Source organism: Linepithema humile, chromosome 5, assembly GCF_040581485.1.
Source record: "Linepithema humile isolate Giens D197 chromosome 5, Lhum_UNIL_v1.0, whole genome shotgun sequence".
Taxonomy (NCBI): Eukaryota; Metazoa; Arthropoda; class Insecta; order Hymenoptera; family Formicidae; genus Linepithema; species Linepithema humile.
The window spans coordinates 14,389,820-14,417,389 of NC_090132.1; the positions used below are offsets into that span (position 1 = coordinate 14,389,820).

General features: G+C 35.6%; 1 protein-coding gene across 2 annotated transcripts in view; it reads left to right on the plus strand.

The window, feature by feature from the left end:
- LOC105669032 (cytochrome P450 4C1-like) overlaps positions 1-27,570 on the plus strand; it is a 46,181-nt gene that overhangs the window by 10,842 nt on the left and 7,769 nt on the right. The window contains exon 4 of one of the 2 annotated variants that reach the window (XM_067356251.1): positions 25,755-25,943. The exons of the other annotated variant lie outside the window; for it this stretch is intronic. Within the exon in view, the coding sequence (XP_067212352.1) occupies positions 25,755-25,943 (189 nt within the window). The remainder of the gene's footprint in view (positions 1-25,754; positions 25,944-27,570) is intronic. 2 annotated transcript variants of the gene reach the window in all.

Below are 27,570 nucleotides of genomic sequence, written 5' to 3' on the forward strand. Positions count from 1 at the left end.
TTCTTCTTTTCCTCACATTCTCTGTCCCACCATCCCCTCCTCTTCCCCTCCTCTTTCCCCACGTCCCGCTCCACTTCCTTTATCGCCTCTTTCATCTTCCTCTCCATCCCTTCCCATTCTACCCTCATTTCTTCTTCCCCTCCCCCCGATTTTAACCCTTCCATCCTTTGTTTGAACTTTTTACACCCCTCCTCATTCCATACTCCTCTCCATATTTTTCCTTTTTCCCTACTCTCGTTCCTCTTCCTTTTTTGTCTTTGTCCCTCTCCCTAACCCATACCTCCACTGGCTGGTGGTCTGACTCTATGTTGTCTCCTATCCTTAGCCTTTTTATCTTCCCCCTCGTATCCTCATCTGCTATTACGTAGTCTATTACCGTATTCCCTTTTCCTCCTGTGAACGTGTACTCCCCCTCCTCCTCACCCTCTATGCATCCATTCAGTATTCCCCATCCTCTTTCCTCCAAGAACTCCACCATCACCTTCCCCTCCCTATTCATCTTCCTATCCTTCGATTTCCTTCTCCTTCCCTCCCCCTTCCCTCCTCCTTCCTCTCCCTCTTTCCCTATCTCTATACCTCCTCCCTCCTCCCCTGTTCTCGCATTAAAGTCCCCCCCAATTATTGTACTCACTTCTACCTCCTTCTCCCCTACCCACTGTTCCATGCTCTGTAACATCTCCTCCATATTCCCATTAACGTATACCCCCACCACCCTCCATTTATGTTTTCCTTTTTTTATCCTTCCCACTATTATCCCTTCTCTCTCCGTTACTATTTTCCTCCCTTTGTCCAACATCTCTTTTCTTATCCCCATTATCATCCCTCCCATCGCCCTTCCTTTTTTATTTTTTCTTTCCGCCATTTGTACTCCCCACTCGTATCCTCTTGGTAACTTTTCTTTCACCCTTTCCCACCCTTTTTTATCCATCCATGTCTCTATCAGTACTATTACATCCCATTTCTTTAGTCCCTCCCAGAATTCTTTATCCTTATTTCCCACCCCTGCCACATTCCAGAAGGCTATTCTCCACTCCCTTTCCCTCCCGTCCTCTCGCCTCACCTTTCCGTCCCCTTCCCTTCTCTCTTCTATCCCATGCTTCCCTCCCTCCCCAATCTCCCTTCCCCCTGCCCCCCTACTTTTGTGCACCCTTTCCCGTCTCTTAGCACCTCCTCCTCCTCATCCCACTTCCACCATTGCCCATTTATTCTTACTCTCCCATATCCTATCCATACACTTTTCCCTTTCCTTTCCTCTTCCCTGGCTATCTCCTCCAATTTCCATCTCATCCTCCTTTCTTTCCATGTCCAGTCCTCTACTATTCTTTCCTTTCTACCCTTAAGCATTTTCTTTCTCTCCCATATCTCCTTCCTTTTCTCATCATTCTCCAGCCTTATCCCCACTATCTCTCTTCCTTTTTCTCTATCCTCCGCTATCCTCCATATCTCTTCTATCTTTACCTTCGCTTCTATAACCTTCATTAATTCTTCTACCGCTTCTTTCCTTTTCCCTTCCCTTACCTCTATTCCTTTTATTACCAAATTCCTTCTCCTCTCTTCCCTCTCTTTCCTTTCCATCCTCCTTTCTATCTCTTTTATTCTTATTTCTATTTTTCCTCCTTCTCCCTTCCCTTCTTTCCTTCTTCCTTCCCTCTCATTCTCTCCGTCTCTCTCTATCTCTTCTATTCTCCTTTCCAATCCCTTTATATGCCTTTTCATTTCCTCCCTCTCCTCCCTCCACCTCTCCTCCTTATCTCTAATCTCTTTCATTTCCTTCCTTATGTCTATTATTCCCTCCTTCACTTCTTCCTTCATCTGTCTCATTTCTTCCTTCCACTCCTCCAACCCCATCCTCATCACCTCCTTCATTACCCCCTCCATCTCCCTTTTCCATTTCCTCATCTCCTCCTCTCCCTTCTCTATCCCCTTCTGCTCTCCTTCTTTCTTTCCCTCTTCTTTCCCCGGTGACCTCGTTATCTTCTTACTTTTACTAAATATGCCTTTCTCCTCCTCTTCCCCCTTTTCCCATGCCTCTTCCCTCTTCCTCTTCCACATCTCCTCTATACACCCATAACTTCCGCGTCTAACTCTCCCCCCTCTCGCTTCTCTTAATTTCTCTTCCATTTCCAATTCCAATTTCCTTTCCATCCCGCTATGTCGCCACCTATCACCCTCACCTATTACCTTCTATCTTCTATGTGCTCCTCGCTCTTTCTCCTAATCCCGATCGTGTCCGTCTCTATATCCTATGTTCTATGCCTATCTATACAACTTCTTTTCCCTTGTCCTTTCCCTTTCTCTCTTTCACACCCTGCGCTCCCCCCACTCACACCCACTCTCTCTCACCTCCACTCTCTCCTCCACTCGCTCTCACTCCTCCTTTCACTCTCCTCTCGCTTCCCACGTCACTCCAAAAATTTCTCTCCACGCCACGTGTCGCACTCTATCGCACCGGAAACAGAAGTCCTACAATAAATAACATATATTTCTTATAAATGTAAAATAGTGTTTTTTTATTTTATTTTGTTTATATTCCTCTCTTGCATGCACGCGCGCGATGAGAAAAAGGTATAGAAACTTTTAGAAAAGTAAAATATTTTTAAATCAAGGCATTAAGTGAAATTAAGGAAAAAGTGACACAATTAGCCAGAATTTCTCGTTTATACAAAATCATATACAATTGCGTATGACTATATCTGAAATTTGCTTCTTACTTATATATGTTTATACATGATGCAAGACTTATACATAATCATATATTAGACTAACAGAGATTCATATATAATTATATATAAAATATTGTGGACATTATATATAAGTATGTATAAAAAGTACTTACATGTAATTCTATACTGCAGTCGCTCCATTTATATATATATATATAACGTTTTATATTTCGTCATGTATAATTATACATATTTTTACACAATTATGTAAAATATTAGGCTTGTTCGTTTTAGCTGCACTGGGGCAGCTTTGGGTCTGCTCTAAACAAGATAATACAGGACAAACTATTTATCTGTCCTGTATTATCCTGTGTAGAGCAGACCCAGAGCAGCCCCAGTGTAGCTAAAACGAACAAACCCATTGTATAACTCTATTAAATGCTACATGATTATATATGAGAAATTTTTTACCGGGTGTAAGTATTTAAAAGAAGTATATATTGAAACAAATTATTACAAATCACAAAATTAATGTTGTCTCTTCTATCAAGATTTTTTTACAAATAATACATACAAAAAACTAAAAATACCTTTACCCACCCAGAGAGAAACACAAGATCGGATATATGTCTATTAGATGTCGGAGCCATCTAGTCTAAAATAATGTCTAGAAATATCTAAATTAGATGCCATGTAATTTTGTGTCATTTATTTCCTTATACAAAATTAAAACTTAATATTTACACAATAGCGATGTATTGTTTATCAAACACTGTTTAGATTACAAATTATCTTTCGACATCTAATAGATGTCTAATAGACTTCTAACAATAAGTAAATATATTAATGCAATATAGGCTTAGTTTACACCGATTGTTTAGTACACGTATCAAATACTAAATCAGCTTCTTTGATTGGTGTAGATTTTACACTAAACGATTTATACCTATCGAAGAAGCAGATTTAGTATTTGATACGCGTACTAAACAATCGGTGTAAACTAAGTCATAGCCTCATCAGGATAAAAACACAAAAATTTTGTGGTTAAAAAAATAATCTCATAAAATGTATTTTTGGTCTAATATTAATATTTACTTTGTATTTGCGCGAATCAATTTCTGTCTGTCATGATTTTGGAGATTATAAAATTAATAATGATGTCTACATATATGATCGATAGCTATACCTGCAAAAAGAAAGAGATAGCATTATGTCTGTCCTCTTTTACCCGAGGCTGTCAGCAGCATATATAATTATAATCAATTATATATATATAAATTGTTCTTTAATATTATATTATATTAATATTATATATATATATATAATATTTTTACGGAAAAATTGTTTTAGTAATTTTGATTTTTGCGGGTGCTATATTGACCAATCAATATCGATCATTTATATGATTGGTTACGTTGCCTTTCATACCGCTCAGGCTCAACAAGTATTGCCGCGCGAATGCCGTAACCTATTCACGTGTTCACGTGCTGTGCTGTCTTGTGTCTCGTGTGTGCTGCTATAAAACAGTGAAAAATGGATAATGAAAAGAAACCGGTAAGTGCACGATTTTTTTCCCAAGGAAAAATTGATTGTGCTTTATCTTGTGATTTAATATCTTTGTGTACTTTAAAGTAAAATATTACGCTTTTAGGTTAGTTCGCATTTGCAAAAGTTCGCGTTGCATTGCATTGTACACTCTTTAGTTCTTTTTTCTCTTCAACGCCTGAATATAACGTTCTTCTCATTTTAAGTGCGAATTGTATACAAGTGTACAAAATAGCAACGCAACAATAACAAACCTTTTGTTTGTTTTACTTCTAATAATGTATAAACTCAATTTTTAGATTATACTTCTTTAAAGATTTTGTCAACTTTGTTTTATTAAAATTTTAGATCTAGAAAATATTAGATTATTTTTTATCTTATTAGAGTATTAGTAAAATTGAACTTAACAAATTTTATAATAAATATAATTAAATATTGTGTATGTATTCGCAAAGAAATTTGAATAATGTAGAAATGTATCGTATAATATATTCTACTGTAGTAATATAAGTACCTATACTTTAGAAATCTTATAAATATTATTATATTATGTATATTACAATTATGTACTGTGTTAAATGTATATTATGCAGTATTGTTTTAAGGCTCAGTGAAACATATACTAAGAAAAAATACAGCATTGTAGTGTATGCGTCAAATGATATTAAAGATATAAATGCGCAAGCATCCTACAATGCTGTATTTTTTCTCAGTATATGTTTCAGTGATCCTTAAAACAATATTGCATATTATAATAAAACAATGTACTTATGTACTACATATAAATAAATCTGACATTACATTACACGAGACAATAATTTTGACAGTTCATTAATATATATTAACAATCCGTTGGGTTAAGCCCATATCAGACTACGTATTAAAGATTGAAGATTGGAATTTAATTAATCAGGACAGAAGACTAAAATTTCTTTGTTCTGTTTAGTCAAATTTCAATTTTAATTGTTAATGCATGGTTTGATACGAGCTTTATATAAGCTTTATATAAGGCGTCTAATCAACATTTATAAGACATCTACAAGACGTCTAATAGATGTGTCTAATAGAAACCATTTCGACGTCTACCGAGATGCAAAAATCAACTTATTTTAGATCTATCGAATAGACGTCAACTAGACATCTATTCGACTTTACGTTTCTCCCTGGGCATACAGCACAGAACATTGCAATTACATTGCAGCAATGTTACAATCTTGCAAGTTGCAATGTAATATTGTTGAGACATTATTGCAACCTGTAATTGTAATATTTCATGAGAATGTGACAGCAACATTCCAATAACATTGCAATAGCAATATTCAATAATCGCTAGTTCGTTTGTTTACCGCTATGCGACGCGCGTTGCAAAATCTATCTCGTATTTAAGTTTTAGTCATGATGATTATATGAAACTTGCAAAGAGTGGCTAGTAAGATTAAAGACATAGTAATTATTTTTATCAGTTTAATTTTTCTGATACGACCTTAACACAGAAAAATCAGATATTAAACTGATTGTTTAAAAATCGGACAGATAAATGTCCGAATAAATAAAAATATATGCAACATTATTCTAAGATTGTAATAACAATGCATTATTGCAAATTCATTACATTGCAATATTACTGTAATATTTCGTTACAATCTTCCTAAAAGCGGACATTTTAACGTTGCTGCAATCCCACAGCAATGATGCAACAACATTTTGCAGTGAATTTGCAACATTGCAACATTGCGATGAAAGATTGATGCAATGTGTATGCAATCTTTGTGTGCTGTATGGGTATATTTCATGTTTTATAAATAAGTTATATGACATATGTCATACAACTTATTTATACATAATATAAGTTATAAGACGTATTATAAGAAGACATTTATTATAAAAATATATACAATATACAAAATGATATTAACTTTTTACATAGATATTTTGATGTAAATATACATATATGGAGCATATAATATGCATAATATATACACATAAAGCACATGAATTAAAGTATTTTACAGAAATTAGAATATAAGTGTATGTAATTAAATAATGGAAATGTTGCAAAAATGTTGCAAAAATGTTGCAAAATTAATATATAATACATACACTTTTTTTATCCTTTGGAGTGTCTTCAACCTATCTTCAGTCAGGTTTCTTAGCACATAATACACACACATAACTACACACGCACACTAACCTAAAAGATTCTGATGTATATGACAGATAGCACTAAGAACTATATAGGGCCTCTCTGATATTATCCGGGAACTAATTTATTGCTATTTTTTCGTCTGTTATACCGATATTGGACGCACACGTATGTAAAAATAGTCGGACAAAAATATTTTTTACATTAGACTTTTCAGCCCAATTTTAATGATTCCATAACATTCTATTCTGCAGTCCGCAATTCGGGCTGCTCTTATTCAGCGTCTTAAAACTGTTAAACTTTTATAAAAAACAAAAATAGATAGCCCTATACAATATGTTATCCTAAGAGCAGAATAGAAATTAATGAATAGAAACAAATTTTGTTATTAATTCTTTTTTTCTGAATGAAGTCGAGCAGTCCGAATTCCGTCTTTCTGTACACTTTAATCCTGCAAAAGAATTTACAATTCTATGCAACCAATAAAAAGATATTCTTGTTCGAAAAAATATAATGTCCGGCCGGTAACTCCAGCATCCCCTTAAGAGGATGCTGGAGTGCCTGACGAACTCCGACGCGAAAGCGCCATCATTTCGATGGAACTAAAAATGAGAGTGATATTATCGGCATAAGTCATAATCTAAGTATGAATGTATTGTGTATGCGTATGTGTGGTGCGTGTATATATTCGCATATTATTGTATAGCGCCTCTCTGATATTATCCTGGAACTAATCTTCTGTTATTTTTTCATCTGTTATACCGATATTGGACGCACACGTATGTAAAAATAGTCGGACAAGAATATTTTTTACATTAGACTTTTCAGCCCAATTTTAATGGTTCCATAACATTCTATTCTGCAGTCCGCAATTCGCGCTGCTCTTATTCGGTGTATTAAAATTGTTAAACTTTTATAAAAAGCTAAAATTGATAGCTCTAAAAGACATGTTATCCTAAGAGTATGTCAATAAAAATTAATGTTATAAATAACTTTATTTTTCCGAATTTTTTCGACCAACGCGAATTCCTTTTTTATGTGCTCTTTAATCTTGCAAAAGGATTTTTAATTCTATGCAGGCAGAAAAAAGCTGTATTTGTTAGAAAAAAGTCAGGAAAAATACAGCATTCATGTGGTAAAACAGAACTCCAGCATCCTCTTAACTGCGAAATCATTTACATCAATAAGATTATTACAGAGACCTTCAAATGATAAAGAACTATCTAAGTTATTTTTTTCGATTACATCGATATATTTCAATGGTTCAATCTTAATTTTTTAAAGAATTATCTCGGGAATCACATTATAATGATTTTCAAATTGTTCTCGTTTGTCATTGTCTATATTTGCAGTATCTACATCTGTATTAATAATTGTTTTTATGCTATCAGGCAAATTATTTGTCTGTATTAACTGTTGATTCAATTGCAAGATGTGTATTAATTTTTTTTTTTTATTCGTCTTGTATGGCGTTTTGTAACAAAACACTTTTTTACTTTACCCATTATTATTGTTTTAATTTTATATTAGTATTGCTATTATTGAATTGATAAAAAAAGCACTGATTTGTCTACGCGAATATAATACAACTTCACCGAAATTACAATCATTTGCATGAAACGCAACACGTGGTTTTTGAGATTATGGCATTTCATACTTATGCCCGATTCCACCAACGTAGATTAACTTTAATCTCGGTTCAACTTACTCTTTATCTTTTTCTAGTTCTAAGAATTAGAAAAAGGTGAAGAGTAAGTTGAACCGAGATTAAAGTTAATCTACGTTGGTGGAATCGGGCATTAACGTAACGTACATGGTTTTTGAGGTTATGATCTGTAAAGTTATGGCATTTTATGTTGTTAAAATAATCAATATATATATAATATGTATTTACATGACACGAATCTCGAACGTCATCAACAGTCATTGCTTCCATATTTATTATAAAACCAGTGTAGCCTAACAAGCACCAAAATAATCTATAATAGCCTGCTCATATGCAGAGCGAGGAACAACCGGCAAACTATAGAGAGGCAAACGCAGAGAACATGTCTTCGAACATTACAAAAAAACATTCCAAGTGAAACGTTTATGGAATGTTTTACAATACACGTTTTATTAACGTCATTATTGTAACATTGCTGTAATGTCTCTTATCATCCCTGGTGAAAAAACATCTTATAATTTCCTAGAAAATTTTAAGAATTTTTTATAATTTTATTTTATGAAAAATTCTAAGAAAAAATTTCTTATTTATTCATATTTTTAAAACATTTTTTAGAAAATTATTTAAAAAAAAAAAAAAAAATTATTAGCCGGGATTTTTAAGATTACGGAATCTGATGTAATAATGTTCGATAGCTGTATAGCTGCAAGCGTTATAATAATAATTATTATGAAAATTATTTTTGCCAATAATATGTTATAATTACAATTTATATTTCATAAGCGGTTTTTATATTTATTATGTATGAAATGTAATAAATTCAATATTTGTAATTATTATATATTTTTTATAGAATTTTTAAATGTATATGTATGCGAGTATGTGTTGTAACAAGGTACATTTTTCTGTATTCTATTTAACGGAATATTTCTAAAAAAAATTTACGATTTATCAGCTTCCATATTTTGCCCTGCCTTTGAGTACATTTCATTTAACGGTACAAATTAACGCAAGTATATATTTCCCCAGTAAGCAAGAAACATTAAATCAACGTTCTGAAATATTAATTTTATGTAAATTTTTATAATGTTTAGATATAATGTTGTATACATATTTTAAATATATTATTTTATAATATAGTTTTCTTAAATATCAAAAAAATATTTTTAAAACATTATTTAAAACTTTGTTTTCAATGTTATTTTAACACTTCTATTTGCTGCAAGTTCAACATAGTTACAATAGTTTTAATTTGATGAAATCTTATGTTTAAAATAACGTTATAATGATAAAGATTTTGTGTTGTTATAATGTTTTTTTTATATTATTTTAATATTAAATTTATAAGAAAGAAATATTATAAAACTATTTTATAAAATTATATAAAAAGTAAAAATAATCGATATTAATATTTATGTAATTAACATTAAGTTTGCAGATAAGTAATGTCAAAATTCTTTGCGAGAGAAAGCCCTATTATTATGGCACTATAAAACGTTAGTATTCTCACGTCTGCTCACGTCTCCGCCATTTTTGTTCCATTCCCCCACTCCTTGCCTTCTCGCCTCTGTCACTGAGCTGAGAAGTTTATGATGATTAGGTTATGGCTTTTAAGCTGCTCGAACTCTGTGTTTACGTGTATTTTAATTATCCGACTGTGAACAAAAAAAAGATACAAAATGCCTTGCTGCGTTGCGGTCAATTGTACTAATAGAACAGAAAAAGGCGCTCGATTATTTTTGTTTCTTACGGATGATGTTCGTCGACAGCAATGGATACGTAATCTCCGCAGAGAGTCTTGGACACCAACCAAATCATCGTGCCTCTGTGAAATAAGTTTATTCTCTTAAATTTCCAATTTACGTAGCTTTTTCTGTTTGTTTAGAATCATGGATCGTTTTTTTAAGTGTAGTTTAGATTTGTCACCGTTTGAAATTACATAAATATGAATAACTGTAATCAATAAGGACATTTATCTTATAAGCAGTTTTTTTATTTCAGAAACATTTTGAAGAATCACAGTTTAAGACTGGTCGAGCAATAATTGGCGAAAATTAAAACCAAACGCCATACCAACACTTTTCGATATATCTAATCCACCTGCAATGAATAAAAATGAAACAGATGAACCAAATACAAATGCCACTTATGCATTGCCAATACTGAAAATCTATAAGATATGTGACATGATATGAACTATAAATTTCCAGCACTGGCAGCAGTGAATTTCGGAACGCAGCGTATGTGTAATCCTTCTCGGCAGCTTCGTGATGTGTGTGCAAGCACGTGCATTTATAATCTCATATATCTTTGATTTTTGCAAGTGATTGCATGGAGAACTTTATTGAGTGGAAAATTATAACATTGATGTTATGTTACTTTGTATTTTGTATTTACTAAGAATATGAAATAAATAATAAAATATTAATATTGTGTCAATGTTGTTATAATGATAAAATAAGGTTAAAAGTAAGTTTAAATTTAATCATTTATTTAATGTTATATGAAAAACATTATATTAAAATTATAAAAAACATTTGCACAACATTATTCGTAATATTAAGACACTCCCATTTCAACGTTATTGAAACCTTAAAATCAGTGACAAAGTTTGTTTATAATGACGCCGATTAGAACGTTAAAACCTACATATTTAACAATGTTACATATTACCAAATATCGTTAAAATAACGTTATATCAATGATTTTTTGCTTACTGGGTCTATTCTATCTTTTTCATTGGATGTCAAACACAGAATAAAACATGTATTAACATGTATGTTAACGTGACATTCTATGGCCGGTATTCATAGTCCGTTCTTATATTTAAGATTGTCTTAAGCACGGACTTATATTCGCTCTCTTCGTCACACATAGATTGTGTCTGACAAAGAGAGCGAATATAAGTTCGTGCTTAAGACGATCTTGAATATAAGAACGGACTATGAATACCGCCCTATGTTCGATATTTACTAGAAAATAAATATAGAATGACACGTTTTTACATTGCTAAATAAAATGCATTCAAAGATAAGGTAGAAAAAGAGGACTTCTGTTTCCGGTGCGATAGAGTGCGACACGTGGCGTGGAGAGAAATTTTTGGAGTGACGTGGGAAGCGAGAGGAGAGTGAAAGGAGGAGTGAGAGCGAGTGGAGGAGAGAGTGGAGGTGAGAGAGAGTGGGTGTGAGTGGGGGGAGCGCAGGGTGTGAAAGAGAGAAAGGGAAAGGGCAAGGGAAAAGAAGTTGTATAGATAGGCATAGAACATAGGATATAGAGACGGACACGATCGGGATTAGGAGAAAGAGCGAGGAGCACATAGAAGATAGAAGGTAATAGGTGAGGGTGATAGGTGGCGACATAGCGGGATGGAAAGGAAATTGGAATTGGAAATGGAAGAGAAATTAAGAGAAGCGAGAGGGGGAAGAGTTAGACGCGGAAGTTATGGGTGTATAGAGGAGATGTGGAAGAGGAAGAGGGAAGAGGCATGGGAAAAGGGGGAAGAGGAGGAGAAAGGCATATTTAGTAAAAGTAAGAAGATAACGAGGTCACCGGGGAAAGAAGAGGGAAAGAAAGAAGGAGAGCAGAAGGGGATAGAGAAAGGAGAGGAGGAGATGAGGAAATGGAAAAGGGAGATGGAGGGGGTAATGAAGGAGGTGATGAGGATGGGGTTGGAGGAGTGGAAGGAAGAAATGAGACAGATGAAGGAAGAAGTGAAGGAGGGAATAATAGACATAAGGAAGGAAATGAAAGAGATTAGAGATAAGGAGGAGGGGTGGAGGGAGGAGAGGGAGGAAATGAAAAGGCATATAAAGGGATTGGAAAGGAGAATAGAAGAGATAGAGAGAGACGGAGAGAATGAGAGGGAAGGAGGAAGGAAAGAAGGGAAGGGAGAAGGAGGAAAAATAGAAATAAGAATAAAAGAGATAGAAAGGAGGATGGAAAGGAAAGAGAGGGAAGAGAGGAGAAGGAATTTGGTAATAAAAGGAATAGAGGTAAGGGAAGGGAAAAGGAAAGAAGCGGTAGAAGAATTAATGAAGGTTATAGAAGCGAAGGTAAAGATAGAAGAGATATGGAGGATAGCGGAGGATAGAGAAAAAGGAAGAGAGATAGTGGGGATAAGGCTGGAGAATGATGAGAAAAGGAAGGAGATATGGGAGAGAAAGAAAATGCTTAAGGGTAGAAAGGAAAGAATAGTAGAGGACTGGACATGGAAAGAAAGGAGGATGAGATGGAAATTGGAGGAGATAGCCAGGGAAGAGGAAAGGAAAGGGAAAAGTGTATGGATAAGATATGGGAGAGTAAGAATAAATGGGCAATGGTGGAAGTGGGATGAGGAGGAGGAGGTGCTAAGAGACGGGAAAGGGTGCACAAAAGTAGGGGGGCAGGGGGAAGGGAGATTGGGGAGGGAGGGAAGCATGGGATAGAAGAGAGAAGGGAAAGGGACGGAAAGGTGAGGCGAGAGGACGGGAGGGAAAGGGAGTGGAGAATAGCCTTCTGGAATGTGGCAGGGGTGGGAAATAAGGATAAAGAATTCTGGGAGGGACTAAAGAAATGGGATGTAATAGTACTGATAGAAACATGGATGGATAAAAAAGGGTGGGAAAGGGTGAAAGAAAAGTTACCAAGAGGATACGAGTGGGGAGTACAAATGGCGGAAAGAAAAAATAAAAAAGGAAGGGCGATGGGAGGGATGGTAATGGGGATAAGAAAAGAGATGTTGGACAAAGGGAGGAAAATAGTAACGGAGAGAGAAGGGATAATAGTGGGAAGGATAAAAAAAGGAAAACATAAATGGAGGGTGGTGGGGGTATACGTTAATGGGAATATGGAGGAGATATTACAGAGCATGGAACAGTGGGTAGGGGAAAAGGAGGTAGAAGTGAGTACAATAATTGGGGGGGACTTTAATGCGAGAACAGGGGAGGAGGGAGGAGGTATAGAGATAGGGAAAGAGGGAGAGGAAGAAGGAGGGAAGGGGGAGGGAAGGAGAAGGAAATCGAAGGATAGGAAGATGAATAGGGAGGGGAAGGTGATGGTGGAGTTCTTGGAGGAAAGAGGATGGGGAATACTGAATGGATGCATAGAGGGTGAGGAGGAGGGGGAGTACACGTTCACAGGAGGAAAAGGGAATAGGGTAATAGACTACGTAATAGCAGATGAGGATACGAGGGGGAAGATAAAAAGGCTAAGGATAGGAGACAACATAGAGTCAGACCACCAGCCAGTGGAGGTATGGGTTAAGGGAGAGGGACAAAGACAAAAAAGGAAGAGGAACGAGAGTAGGGAAAAAGGAAAAATATGGAGAGGAGTATGGAATGAGGAGGGGTGTAAAAAGTTCAAACAAAGGATGGAAGGGTTAAAATCGGGGGAAGAAGAAATGAGGGTAGAATGGGAAGGGATGGAGAGGAAGATGAAAGAGGCGATAAAGGAAGTGGAGCGGGACGTGGAAAGAGGAGGGGAAGAGGAGGGGATGGTGGGACAGAGAATGTGAGGAAAAGAAGAAGGAGGCAAGAAGGGAGTTAAGAGGATGGAGAAGAAAAGGAGGAGAAGGGAAAGAGTATAAAGAGAAGAAGAAGGAATATAAGGAAACGTGTGAAAGGAAAAAGAAAGAGGAAAATGAAAGATGGGAAAAAAGAGCAAGGGAAGTAAAAAGGGAGAATGAGGTGTGGGAAATAGTAAATAGAGAAAGGAAAAGAAGAACTAGGATAAATGATGGGATAGGAATGGAGGAGTGGAAAGAGTACTTCATGAGGCTACTGGGGGGGACAGAAGGAAAAGTAGTAAAGGGGGGAGAAAGGAAGAAAGGAGGGGAGGGAGAGGAGGAAGAAGAGATCAGCAGAAAGGAAATAAAGGAGGCGATAAAAAAACTAAGAAATGGGAAGGCAATGGGAGTGGACGGGATACCAGGAGAAGCATGGAAATATGGAGGGGAAGAAGTGGAAGAGTGGGTCTGGAGCTGGTGTAACAGGGTATGGAGGGGGGAGGGATGGCCGGAGAGATGGAAGGAGGGAGTAGTGGTGCCGATCAGAAAGAAAGGAGAGGGAGAGAAAGTGGAAGATTACAGAGGGGTGACATTAATGAGTTCATGTTACAAGATATATACAATAACGTGGCAGAGAGGCTAAGGAGGGAAGTGGAAGAAAAGGGAATAGTACCACAGAGTCAGACAGGTTTCAGAGAAGGGATGGGGACATTAGACAATATATATGTTTTAAATTATTTAGTGAACAGACAGCTGGGAAAAAAGAAAGGAAAAATGACGGCGCTGTTTATAGATTTAAAGGCAGCATTCGACTCGGTGGATAGGGGAATATTAGTGGGGGCAATGAGAGAGAGAGGGGTAAGGGAAGGGTTGGTGGAAAGAGTGGAGGAGGTGTTGAAGGAGACGAAAAGTAAAGTAAGGGTAGGAGGGGAGGAGGGGGGGAACTTTTGGACGGCGAGAGGAGTGAGGCAGGGGTGCCCATTGAGCCCACTAATCTTTAATGTAATGTTAGCAGATATAGAGGAGGAAATGGGGAAAGTGAAATGGGGAGGAGTAAAGTTAAGAGGGCGCAAGATATACTCCTTAGCATATGCAGACGACATGGTTTTGATAGCAGAGGAGGAGGAGGAGATGAAGGGCATGATGGAAAGGTTAGAAAGATATTTGGACAGGAAGAATTTAGAGCTGAACACCGAAAAGACGAAGATCATGAGGTTTAGAAAGGGGGGAGGGAGATGGAGGAAAAAGGTATGGAGATGGAAAGGGAAGATAATTGAGGAGGTGAAGGAGTTTAGATATCTGGGATACATAATACAGAGAAACGGAGGGCAGGGGGCACAGATCAGGGAGAGGGTGAGAAAAGCGACAACGGTGATGGGGCAGGTATGGGGGATAGGGAAAAGAAGATTCGGGAAGGATTGGGGGAGAAGGTTATGGTTATTTGATAAATTGATATGGACGGTGATGGGGTATGGGGTAGAGATATGGGGGTGGAAGGAGAGAGAGGAAATGGAAAGGGCAGAGGAGAGATATTTAAGATGGGTACTGGGAGTAGAGGCAAGGACGCCAGGATACTTGGTGAGAGAGGAACTACAAAGGGAGAAACTAAGGGGAAGAGCGGGAAGGAGGGCGTGGGGGTTTGAAAAAAGATTAGATGAGGGGAGGGGAAGTGAGTTAGCGAGGGAATGTAGGGAGGAGATGAAAGAGAGATTCAAAGAGGGAAGAGTGAGATCGGAATGGGAGGAAGAAAGGAGGAAGTTCTTAGAGGAAAGGGAGATATCAATTGAGGAGGTGGAGAAGAAGAAAGAGAAGGGAGAGGCGAGGTATGAGGAATTAGAGAGGAGGGACAAGGAGAAACAGAGAAAGGAAAGAAGGGAAAAGATAAGTGAATCGAGGTTTAGTAGATGGTACAAGGAAGTAAAAGGGGAAGGGATACCGGATTATCTAAAAAAAGGATGGGGTGAAAGCAGATGGAAGAGAGTGGCAAGATTCAGGTTGGGGAATGAAGTAAGGGAGGGAAGGTACTGGGAGGAGGAGGAAAAAAGGAGATGCAGATTATGTGGAGGAGAGAGGGAAACATGGGAACACGTATGGGAGGAGTGTAGAGAGTGGAAGGAAGGAGGAGGAAGCTGGCAGGAGGCGGTAGGCTGGGTATTAGGAGAGGAGGGAGAAGGGGAACGGTGGATGAAAGAGATAGAGAGAGAAAGAAAGGGGAAGGAGGAAAGGGAAGGAAATATGGAGGAGGAAGAGAGAATGTGTGAAGGAGAGAGAGATGCATGAAAGAAAAAGGAAAGAGAGAGAGAGGAAAAAGGAAAAAGAGAGAGAAAAAGGGAGAGAGAGAGAGAGAGAGAGAGAGAGAGAGAGAGAGAGAGAGAGAGAGAGAGAGAGAAAGAGAGAGAGAGAGAGGGAGGGAGAAGGGGCGAAGTAGTTGGACATAAATGATGTACAAAGCAATGGAAACGGAAGTCCCAGAGGCGAGATGTGTGTGTGTATAGGTAGGGGAGGAGGAGGGTGGGCACATATGGCTCACGCTCCTGCTCCAAAAGGCGGTTAGGTTAAGATAGGATTAAGGATAGACTAAGTATAAACTAAGTATAGATGTAAGGAAATGTATGGCGAGAAGAAAAGCTTGTAACCCTAAGGGGAACAATAAAATTATTCATTCATAAGGTAGAAAAATAAAAGCTGATAAATCGTATATTTTTCAACTTGTAAAAATATTTGATATTTCTAAAAGCCTGTGTCCACGATGCAAGAAATTGGTCCAAGTTCTTGGTCCGAGAAATGTATAGCCAATGAAATTGAAGTTCTTATGGAAAAACAGCAAGTTGATTGGTTACACATTTCTTGAAGCAATCCAACCATTTTGGGCCAAAAACTCGAACCAATTTCTTGCATCGTGGACACGGGCTTTAATATATACAGATCTGGAAAATTGAGAAATAATGAATTTATTCATATATTTTCATATATTTTTATTTCTTTTCTGAACTTTTCTGAAAAGTGTGCCAATTCATATAACAAATCTTAAAATTTTCTAAAAAAGTTATAAAATTTTTGTAAAAAATCTGAAAATTTTTATGAAAAATTCTGAGAATATTTTTCACTAGGGATTACAACTTAAGCATCCCAAATGAAACATTTATTGGATGTTGCTAAATATTTCTTTTCTAACATCCCAAATTATCGAAATAACAGCCAAAATGTAACATTTCTGGAACGAATGCGTGAACGTTACAATTGCAATGATATTTTTAAATGTTTACAAAAAGTTTCATAAACATTTTTATTTAATGTTTCAAATTTGCAGTATTATTGCCGAAATGTAACATCGCCTGTATGTTTTATGTTTTGTGGGTATATATATATATATATATATATATATATATATATATAGCACAAAAATTAATATAAAATATATAAATAAAATTTGTAGTAGTGGTGTTCTACTAGCCAACATCTCTCAAACATAACCTTATTTATGATATATATAGAAAGATGACCTGCATATGATATAATAATTTTAGATTTTAATAATTATCTGTCAATTTAATAGTTCCTGACGCCTTATATGTTATCGCTTATGCGCCTTTTTCCGTTTTTTAAGGGAGAATCACAGCACAAAACTCACACTTCACTGCCTGTGTTAATCTCAATGTTCACCGATCTACGACACTAGAATTCGATTCGCGTTGTCGATCCGAGAAAGGTTAGGTAATCAAAAAGCGGTAATCTTATTCAGCAGCGCTCGGAATTAGTTGCACATTTCGAGCCGATTTCCAAGACGACGCCTCCTGTTCCCCCACTACCGCCCGGCCGCTGACGGCCGAGCCGCCGATAACTCTGGCTCAGGAGCGTTTTATATTAGAAATAGGCTGGATTGTTTAGGCATCTTTCAGGAAATCGTAACATTTTCTTCACTACATAAATAATGTTTATTTTTATTAATACATAATATATATATATATATATATATATATTTAATTATTAATGAAAATAAACATTATTTATGTAACAAAGAAAATATTACTATTTTCTGAAAGGTGCCTCAACAACCCAGCCTATTTCTTATATAAAACGCTCCTGCGCCAGAGCTATCGGCGGCTTGGCCGCCAGCGGCTAGGCGGTAGTGGGGGAACAGAAGGCGTCGTCTCGGAAATCGGCCCAAAATGTGCAACTAATTCCGAGCGCTGTTATACAGTGATGGGAGAAAGTTCCGTAACGGTCAAATATCTTGGAAAATAATGATTATGGAAGAAAATGTTTAATACAAAAGTTTTAGTATATTAAGTGATCTATTATATGGTTATATTGAAATGACCTTCATGTGACCTTGAAGGACACCGCAACAAGGTCAACTTTGAAATCTTAAATGGAAACTCCTATTTTCTATTACATATTCTTAAAGCTGGTGTCAAGACGTTTCCGAAACACTATAATGAAGTTATTTTTCATTAAATACTTTTCGAGTTATAAGGCTTGAAAGTTACAGCATTTTGACATAAAATACAAAATATCTTGTAAAACATTCAATTTTCGGGAATCTTACCTTAATACTTTTATGCATAAAATAATGAGACGAATCAATTGATATAAAGAAAACACATTGTTGCTTTTAAGAAAAAATATGTAATTTGCAACATGCAGCTGCATATTTTTTTTTGCACTTGATATACTAAAATTTTTGTATTGATCATTTTCTTCCATAATCATTATTTTCCAAGATATTTGACCATTACGGTCAAATATCTACAAACTTTCTTCCATCACTGTATACAGGGTGTCCCAAAAATTTTGACACAGCGGCCGTATGCCGGTAGAGCAGACCAAACTGAACCGAAAAGTCTTCTACCATTTTACAATTTTCACAAGGGTTAACGAGATATTAATTATTAAAGATTACCGAATGCAAACGCACGGCTGAGATACGACCGCCTACAGACTACGGTCGCTAGGCGCGCGGCGTGCGGTAAGCGGCGAGCGACAAGCTCCCCGCTCGCCGCTCCCCGCTCGCCGCTTGTCGCTCCCCGCTCGCCGCTTGTCGCTTGCCGCTTACCGCACGCCGCGCGCCTAGCGACCGTAGTCTGTAGGCGGTCGTATCTCAGCTATGCGTTCGCATTCGGTAATCTTTAATCACAACCAAAACAAAACAGTATTGTTTTACATTTAAAAAAAATTGCCGTATATATTGAAACCGTGTGAGCTTCGGCGGACGCGGAGTAGCTCGCCGGAATCCAGGTTCGGTCGGTTGGGGGTGTGTCAAATAAACCAAATGCTCGTTTATAATAAATGTAACAAAAATAGTGTTTATTCAGAAAGATGTAGATATGGTTTGTCTCGAATGATCTGCTTCAATGCTCGTGCATACATGCGAAGCGTGTGCAAGATGAATTTGAAATAGCATACACAATAGCCAAATATCGGTGAAATAATTAACAAGTGATAGCGAAATAGTTCTTTAAAGCGGCGTGGAATGAATACAGAGTAGCGTGAAGGTAAATGCGAAGTATCGTTACTGGTAAAATAATTATTTGAGCGGCGGTTGTGTGAAATAATTATGTAAGGCGGCGTAAAATAAATGCGAAAGTAACGTGAGAATAAACGCGAAGTATCGGCAATAGCGAAATAATTATTTGAGCAACGGTGAAATAATTATTTTAAAGCGGCGCAAAATAAAAGCGAAAGCAACGTGAAAATAATAATGAAATAATTATTTGAGCGGCGGCGAAATAATTATTTAGTGTGACGTGAGGCGTCTTGGTGCGGTCGGTGAGAGCGCAAGCGCGGGCGATCGTGTCGCAACGGTTGGTACAAGACGGAGCGCTTGTCGGTGAGTGCGTTCGTAGTATCGCGAGTCTGTTCGATCGTAGATCGATGCGGACTATTCGGCGGCGCGGATTGGTCGACGCGGTTTTGCCTGCCGGACGGATTACAATTATGAAATCCCGGCGAATAAACGCGGTATGCGGACTTAGGCTGCCGATTACGTTCGGCGGGAGTACGAGGACGCTCGTATGAAGACGGAATTTAGAACAGCGACCTGGCTAGGTATGCGGAAATGCCCGCAATACAAAGTTCGGTGGCCTAGAGGAACCAAGTACGCTTGGCGGGTATACGAATATATTCGTATCCTGGAATCAAAGAATACCGAGGACGCTCGGCGGTACACGAGGATACTCGTGTGCTGGCACAGGTGTAGAGTCCGAGTATGCTCGGTCGGGACTACGAGGACGCTCGTAGCAGGGTTGTTCGCTGTCGATCAGCGAACGGAGTCTGGTGAGAAGACGTTCAGCCGGGCCTCTTTTATACCCGGCTGGTGGCCGAATGGTTTCGAATCGGCAAGCATCGGCGGTTTCGGCGGCGAGTCCCCCACAAAACGGAATTTCGGAACGGTCGGGTGTGGGGGATTTTCGGCGGTTGACCGCCGCTGTTTTGATAGGAAATTTATCGGCGCGCGATGCGCCCTTGGTGGGCTACGGACGATGGACGGTCCGTAGCCGTAACGATGCAGCGGGCTGCATCGTTACAATATTAAACCTATCAAAAAACCAGTCGTATATATTACCCTTTCAAAAAAAGCTGTCGTACATATTAAAACCTTTCAACAAGTAATGCTGTTGTGTATATTAAAACTATAAAAAAATATGATATCAGGAAATGACGCCAAGTGGGATTAAAGAACTATGAAAAAAGTTGTACACTATTTCTATAAAACTCTTCTATAAAACTTTTGTACATAAAGCTGTCGTATATATTAAAAAAAAATCTAAAAAAATGCTGTTGTACATATATTATTATATTGCATACTATATTTCACCATATTTTACATATACTATACTATATATATTATATATATTATTACATATACTATACGATATATATATTATTTATAATATTACATATACTATATATATTATAAAAAATTAAACTCATAAATAAAAAAAATTTTTTAAATATTAAAAAAATAAAAATATTTTACCAAAAAAAATTTTTAAATATTAAAAAAATTTAATTAAAATAAAAAAATATTTATTAAAAAACGCAAAAAAACTTGGCGTTGCTACACCTCAAAATATTATAAAGCAAAAAAATTAGTAATAATATAACAATTGACGATTAATTGACATAATGTAATAAGTTGACATCATGTAAGTTAACATGTAGTTTACTGTAGCAACGCCAAGTTTTTTTGCGTTTTTTAATAAATATTTTTTTATTTTAATTAAATTTTTTAAATATTTTAACATTTTTTTTGCTAAAATATTTTTATTTTTTAAATATTTTTTTAATTTTTTTTATTTATGAGTTTAATTTTTTATAATATATATAGTATATGTAATATTATAAATAATATATATATCGTATAGTATATGTAATAATATATATAATATATATAGTATAGTATATGTAAAATATGGTGAAATATAGTATGCAATATAATAATATATGTACAACAGCATTTTTTTAGATTTTTTTTTAATATATACGACAGCTTTATGTACAAAAGTTTTATAAAAGAGTTTTATAGAAGAGTTTTATAGAAATAGTGTACAACTTTTTTCATAGTTCTTTAATCCCACTTGGCGTCATTTCCTGATATCATATTTTTTTATAGTTTTAATATACACAACAGCATTACTTGTTGAAAGGTTTTAATATGTACGACAGCTTTTTTTGAAAGGGTAATATATACGACTGGTCTTTTGATAGGTTTAATATATACGGCAATTTTTTTTAAATGTAAAACAATACTGTTTTGTTTTGGTTGTGACAAGAGCGTGTACTTGGCGCCTTTTTCTTTACCTTTTTTTTTTTGAAAAGGTTATTTTTTGAGATATTATTTCTTTTTTTTTAGTAATTTGTTTTGATTGTGACAAGAGCGTGTACTTGGCACCTTTATTTTACCTTTTTTTTAAAAAAAGGTAATCGATAGATATTTTTTTTTAATGATATATATACGACAGTGTTTTTTAAGGCTAAAATAATGAAATATCAGTTAGATTTTGCTAAAGACGGCCCATTATCACCCCAGTCGTACTTTCAGTATACAGCATACGACGGTCCTCTTTAATTAATTAAGTTACAAAAATACAAAATTCTATAAGTATTATATTGTTTCTAGGCCATTGTGTTTTTCTAATTGAAGCATTATCAGCTTCAATCCAATCATTTTCTTCTCTGTGCAGGGTGTCCCATTTAACTTGAGACAACTAAATATTTCGAAAAATAAGCATTGTACAAAAAAATGTCCCAAATAAACTTTTAATATTATCAAGGGGGACGTCTGGCTGTATAAAAATTAACCCGCCCCCACCGCCCCTTGGGAGTGGGGCGAGTGGCAACTTTGAAATTTCAAATAGGAACCTCCATTTTTTATTACAGATTCGGATTCCTTGGAAAAAATACGTAAGTTTTGTCCGAGACATTTTTTCGAATCGTGATAGATGGCGCTGTAATCAGTGAAAATTAGTTTTTGTCATTTTCTCTCACCATCGGGGTGCTTTATTTTGGTGAGTCCCCTCGCCTCTCACTATTCAATTACAATAAATGCTCGAAATGATGACTTTCCATTTTGATGCATTTATTAACTCGAGCTTGGAATGCTTGTACACATGTAGAAAGTGTATCTGGCGTTATTTGTGCGCAAGCATATCTAATACGTTCCACCATGTTTTCTCGAGTACTTGGTATTTTTGTATACTCTTTTTCTTTAAGGTAACATAAAATTATTTCAACTTTCAAAATTATTTCAACTTTCTTCTCTAAAGATAAATAATCCATTATTTATTTGCTGAAATAAAGAACGCATCCGTAAAAAAACAAGTAGCTAGCGTACCAAAACTATGAGGCATCTACATATGTAGTAAATTTCTGAAATACTGAAAATACTGAAAAGGAGAAACAAAATAAATGAAAGAAATTAAGTCAGAACAATTCTTCAATAACTGGATTCTTTAAATTTCAAGTCAAGTCAAATTTCAGTAATACGTACGCTAGCTACTTGTTTTTTTACGGACGCGTTCTTTATGTCGGCAAATAAATAATGGATTATTTATCTTTAGAGAAAAAAGTTGAAATAATTTTAAAATAATTTTGAAAGTTGAAATAATTTTATGTTACCTTAAAGAAAAAGTGTATACAAAAGTACCAAATACTCGAGAAAACATGGTGGAACGTATTAGATATGCTTACGCACAAATAACGCCAGATACACTTTCTACATGTGTACAAGCATTCCAAGCTCGAGTTAATAAATGCATCGAAATGGAAAGTCATCATTTCGAGCATTTATTGTAATTGAATAGTGAGAGGCGAGGGGACTCACCGAAATAAAGCATCGCGATGGTGAGAGAAAATGGCAAAAACTAATTTTTACTGATTACAGCGCCATCTATCACGATTCGAAAAAATGTCTCGGACTAAACTTACGTATTTTTTTCCAAGGAATTCGAATCTGCAATAAAAAATGGGGGTTCCCATTTGAAATTTCAAAGTTGCCACCCGCCCCACCTCCAAGAGGCGGTGGCGGCAAGTTAATTTTTACACAGGCAGACGTCCCCCTTGATAATATTAAAAGTTTATTTGGAACATTTTTTCGTACAATGCTTATTTTTCGAAATATTTAGTTGTCTCAAGTTAAATGGGACACCCTGTATATATTACGTTTATAATTATCTATTTCATTTAGTCTCTATTAGACCCTGACCTATTATCATCTCTTTCAGTTTAATAAATAATTTAATTATAGTTGTTATAAATAGAATTACAAACTCGTATTACATAGTTAAATTAAATTTGCAATTTATAAGTGGCATTCAAAAACGATATTCAAATACATTGAGTACATGAGTTAGATAATTAATTAAATATGTTAGTACGTATTATTCATTTGATTAGTTATTTAAAAACAAAATACTACATATATATATATATAATTATTTTTAACATGTTCACAATTTATACTGACAATAAGGACAATGAAAAATAGAAACTAGCAGATATTACATTATATTATCACGATTTGGCCGTTCTGCACGTGCGCGACGTCTGTAGCCTGCGTACGGGATATATGTATAGGTACAACGCTTGCGCACAACGCACAGAGTCTGCTCTAGAGTGAGAAACAAATATCATCCGCACCGTAATATTTTTCGAAACTCTCAAACACAATCAGCAATGTAGGAGTATTACATATATTTTACTTCACACACGTATACCGCTGTGTGGTCAGATTTGATACACAAACAGCAGCAGCCGCAGGAATGGAAGGATTACCGCATATATGCGCAAGTCACATTGTACCTACATGTGAGCTCCGCGCTTCGCATGTACATGGCTTGCGCATGCGTTGCCGGCGATACATGCCGATATGTGTACATCTGAGATACTAGCCATCTATCGGCAAGAATTTATAAAGTACATCCCAGACGACTGAAATAATTTTCATAGTTTTCATGACATTTCGACTTTAGACTTTAATATCTTTATTTATACAGCATATAGAGCAAAAACAAGCATACTTTTATTATATATTTTGGGTATGCGCTATCGATTGAGCCTATTTTTAAATCGATCGGCTCAGGCATTACTGAGATCCGATAATCTCGGCTCGTCTCAACTTTCGGTCTCGCGTAAAGAGACACGGTCGGTCTTGCGCTGCGCGTGAACTTGGCGCGAGACACTGCCGTGTCTCTTGATAATTAATATCTCTTTAACCCTTGTGAAAATTGTAAAATGGTAGAGGACTTTTCGGTTCAGTTTGGTCTGCTCTACCGGCATACGGCCGCTGTGTCAAAATTTTTGAGACACCCTGTATACTGACTTCTCGAACCAAGAACTCGATGACCAAGTTCTAGTATCGTCATATAATAGAAATAAATATTTTCTCTATATATACTTGTACTTTGATCTTAACAAATGGACGGATTAAAATTATATTTGTATGTTATATGTGTGTCTACGCATGCACACAAAATTAAATTTGTTCTCTGTTCAAACTAAGCAAAAAAATGTCTTACTAAAAAATATTTATGTAATAAATCTTTTGCTAAATTTGAAGAGACAGCAATTTTAATGTACGTATATTTTTTGTACTAGAAATATCTTCAGGAAATCCTACGAATAACTATTTATTATCGATCTGTATCGTTCGGATCATTTTGATCAAAATGGGATGTCCTGCGGAGATCGTACATAAGATATCCACAGGACATGCTACACGCGATTTCCTCAGGTAATCCTACGTTTATAACGTTTTGCTCTGGATCAAACTGGGACCATTTCGATCAAATTGGGATGTCCTGGGGAGATCTTTGCTATGTGGGATTGCATACACATTGCATCAATCTTTCATCGCAATGTTGCAATATTGCAAATTTAGTGCAAAATGTTGTTGCATCATTGCTGTGGGATTGCAGCAACGTTAAAATATCCGCCTTTAGGAAGATTGTAACAAAATATTACAGTAATATTGCAATGTAATAAATTTGCAATAATGCATTGTTATTGCAATCTTAGAATAATGTTGTATATATTTTTATTTATTCGGACATTTTATCTGTCCGATTTCTGAACAATCAGTTCAATATCTGAATTCCCTGTGTTAGGGTCGTATCAGAAAAATTTAACTGATAAAAATAGTTACTAAGGTCTTTGATCTTACTAGCCACTCTTTGGAAGTTTTATATCATCATGACTAAAACTTAAATACAAGATAGATTTTGCAACGCGCGTCGCATACCGGTAAACGAACGAACTACCCAGGAAGAAATACAGGTCAAAGAAACGTCTAATAGACATCGTCTATAGACATCTATTAGATGACTATTAGACGTTTCTTCGACTTGTATTTCTTCCTGAGTAGCGATTACCGAATATTGCTCTTGTAATGTTTTTGCAATGTTGCTATCACATTCTCATGAAATATTACAATTCAATGTTCCAATAATCTCTCAACAATATTACATTGCAACTTGCAAGATTGTAACATTGCTGCAATGTAAATGCAATGTTTTGTGCTGTATGGGTACATATATATAGAAGAAATCAAATTCCACAGTAAGACTGTAAATCTCTTGTGGAATTTGATTTTTTCTGTCCTATCTTTATTATTTTCATACCCACTTCCCTGAATTACCCGAATATATTCGAACTGTATTATTATATTTACCTTGAAATATCACAGAGAAGTGGTTAATATTATATAATGGATCAATAACTTTTTTTAAATTATTCTTTTGTGTATATTTATTTCAGTATCTTTATGGAGCTCACATCGAAAAATAGTGGAAAGATTTTTTACTCCAAACAACTTACAAGGCGAATTTAATATATTTGTAAAACAATCATTAGCACTTATGGACGAATTAGAAGAAGTTGAAGAAAATGGAAATGAAATTATTCTTCTTGACTTTCTATATACATGTAATTTGAACATTGCAAGTGGTAAGAATAAGTAACTCTACTATCTTGTAAAATGTCTACTTTTAGGTATTAAAAAACAATTTTAAGGTAAGAATTATTTGGTAAAAAATACAATTTTTGTATATTTTTGTAAACATTTTTAAAATTTTCTAAAAATAAATTAAAATAAAAATTTTGAAATTTCCCGTAATTTACAATTACGTAACTACAGACTTTAAACGTACATTATTTAGAGTGTTAATTTTAAGTTGTTTTAATTGTATATATTACAAAAACATTATAAAAAGTTATACATTTCTAAATTATATAATATATTAAAAATATATAAAATATTAAAATGTAGTTGATTAAAAATTTGAAATCTCAAGGCTCTTATAAATCACAAAAAAAAACGAAAGAGTCAATGTTGATTAGTGTACATGTATTTGATTTATACAGGGTGTCCCAAAGTTTGCAGCCCAACCGTCGTGTACAGATAGAGCGGGTCAAACTGAATAAGTAAGTCCTTTACCACTTTGCAAAATTTTCAATAATTAATTAGAAAATAATTAATAAAGATCCGCCAATCCGCGCAAGTATTCTCCGAGCGCCGAGCGCGCGGCGAGTAGGGGCGGTATTCATAGTCCGTTCTTATATTCAAGATCGTCTTAAGCACGAACTTATATTCGCTCTCTTCGTCAGACACAATCTATGTGTGACGAAGAGAGCGAATATAAGTCCGTGCTTAAGACAATTTTGAATATAAGAACGGACTATGAATACCGCCCTAGGACCCACCCAGCATAGCATAATACAAAGCGCGGCAGAGCGGCGTGAATTTCTATGTCACGCGCCGCTCGTGTGTAGTGTGCATAGCTAGCCAAGAGAGCGTCTCTCCCACCGCTCTGCCGCGCTTTGTATTATGCTATGCTGGGTGGGTCCTACTCACCGCGCGCTCGGCGCTCGGGGAATACTTGCGCGGATTGGCGGATCTTTATTAATTATTTTCTAATTAATTATTGAAAATTTCGCAAAGTGGTAAAGGACTTACTTATTCAGTTTGACCCGCTCTATCTGTACACGACGGTTGGGCCGCGAACTTTGGAACACCTTGTATATTATGATAACAAGCGTTTCTGCCTAAATAAGTCTTTCTTCAATATTACAAATCGCTAATCCATTATTAATAAAATTAAAACGTACGCATCTTTTTAAAAGTACAATATTGAAAAAAACCGCAAATGCATAAGAGTTAAGCAAAAGTGTGGTGTATTGGACTTGTTGTGAATCATGTTATAGAGGTTGCAGTGGACCGGTAGATTAGCCGTTATTTATTTAAAAGAAGTGTCCATAGTATACAAAAAGTGAACTCGGTGATGGAAGAGATAGAATTCAAAGGTCAGTTCAGTAAAATTTGATAAAATTTTGTGGTCCATGGTTAACCTGCAGATTAATTGCAAATTCTTTTTCCTTGTTTATTACTTCTGTGTTACACATTTGTATTTACTAATATTAATATTAGAAAAATTTACTATATAAAACTTAAAAAAAAATAATTTAAGAACACTTTTTCATTTCTTAAAGAAATTTTTAAAAGTTTTTGAAGAGTAAATCCTATTTTAAAATGTTCAAATTTACTCTTCAAAACTTTTAAAAAGTTTTATAGTAA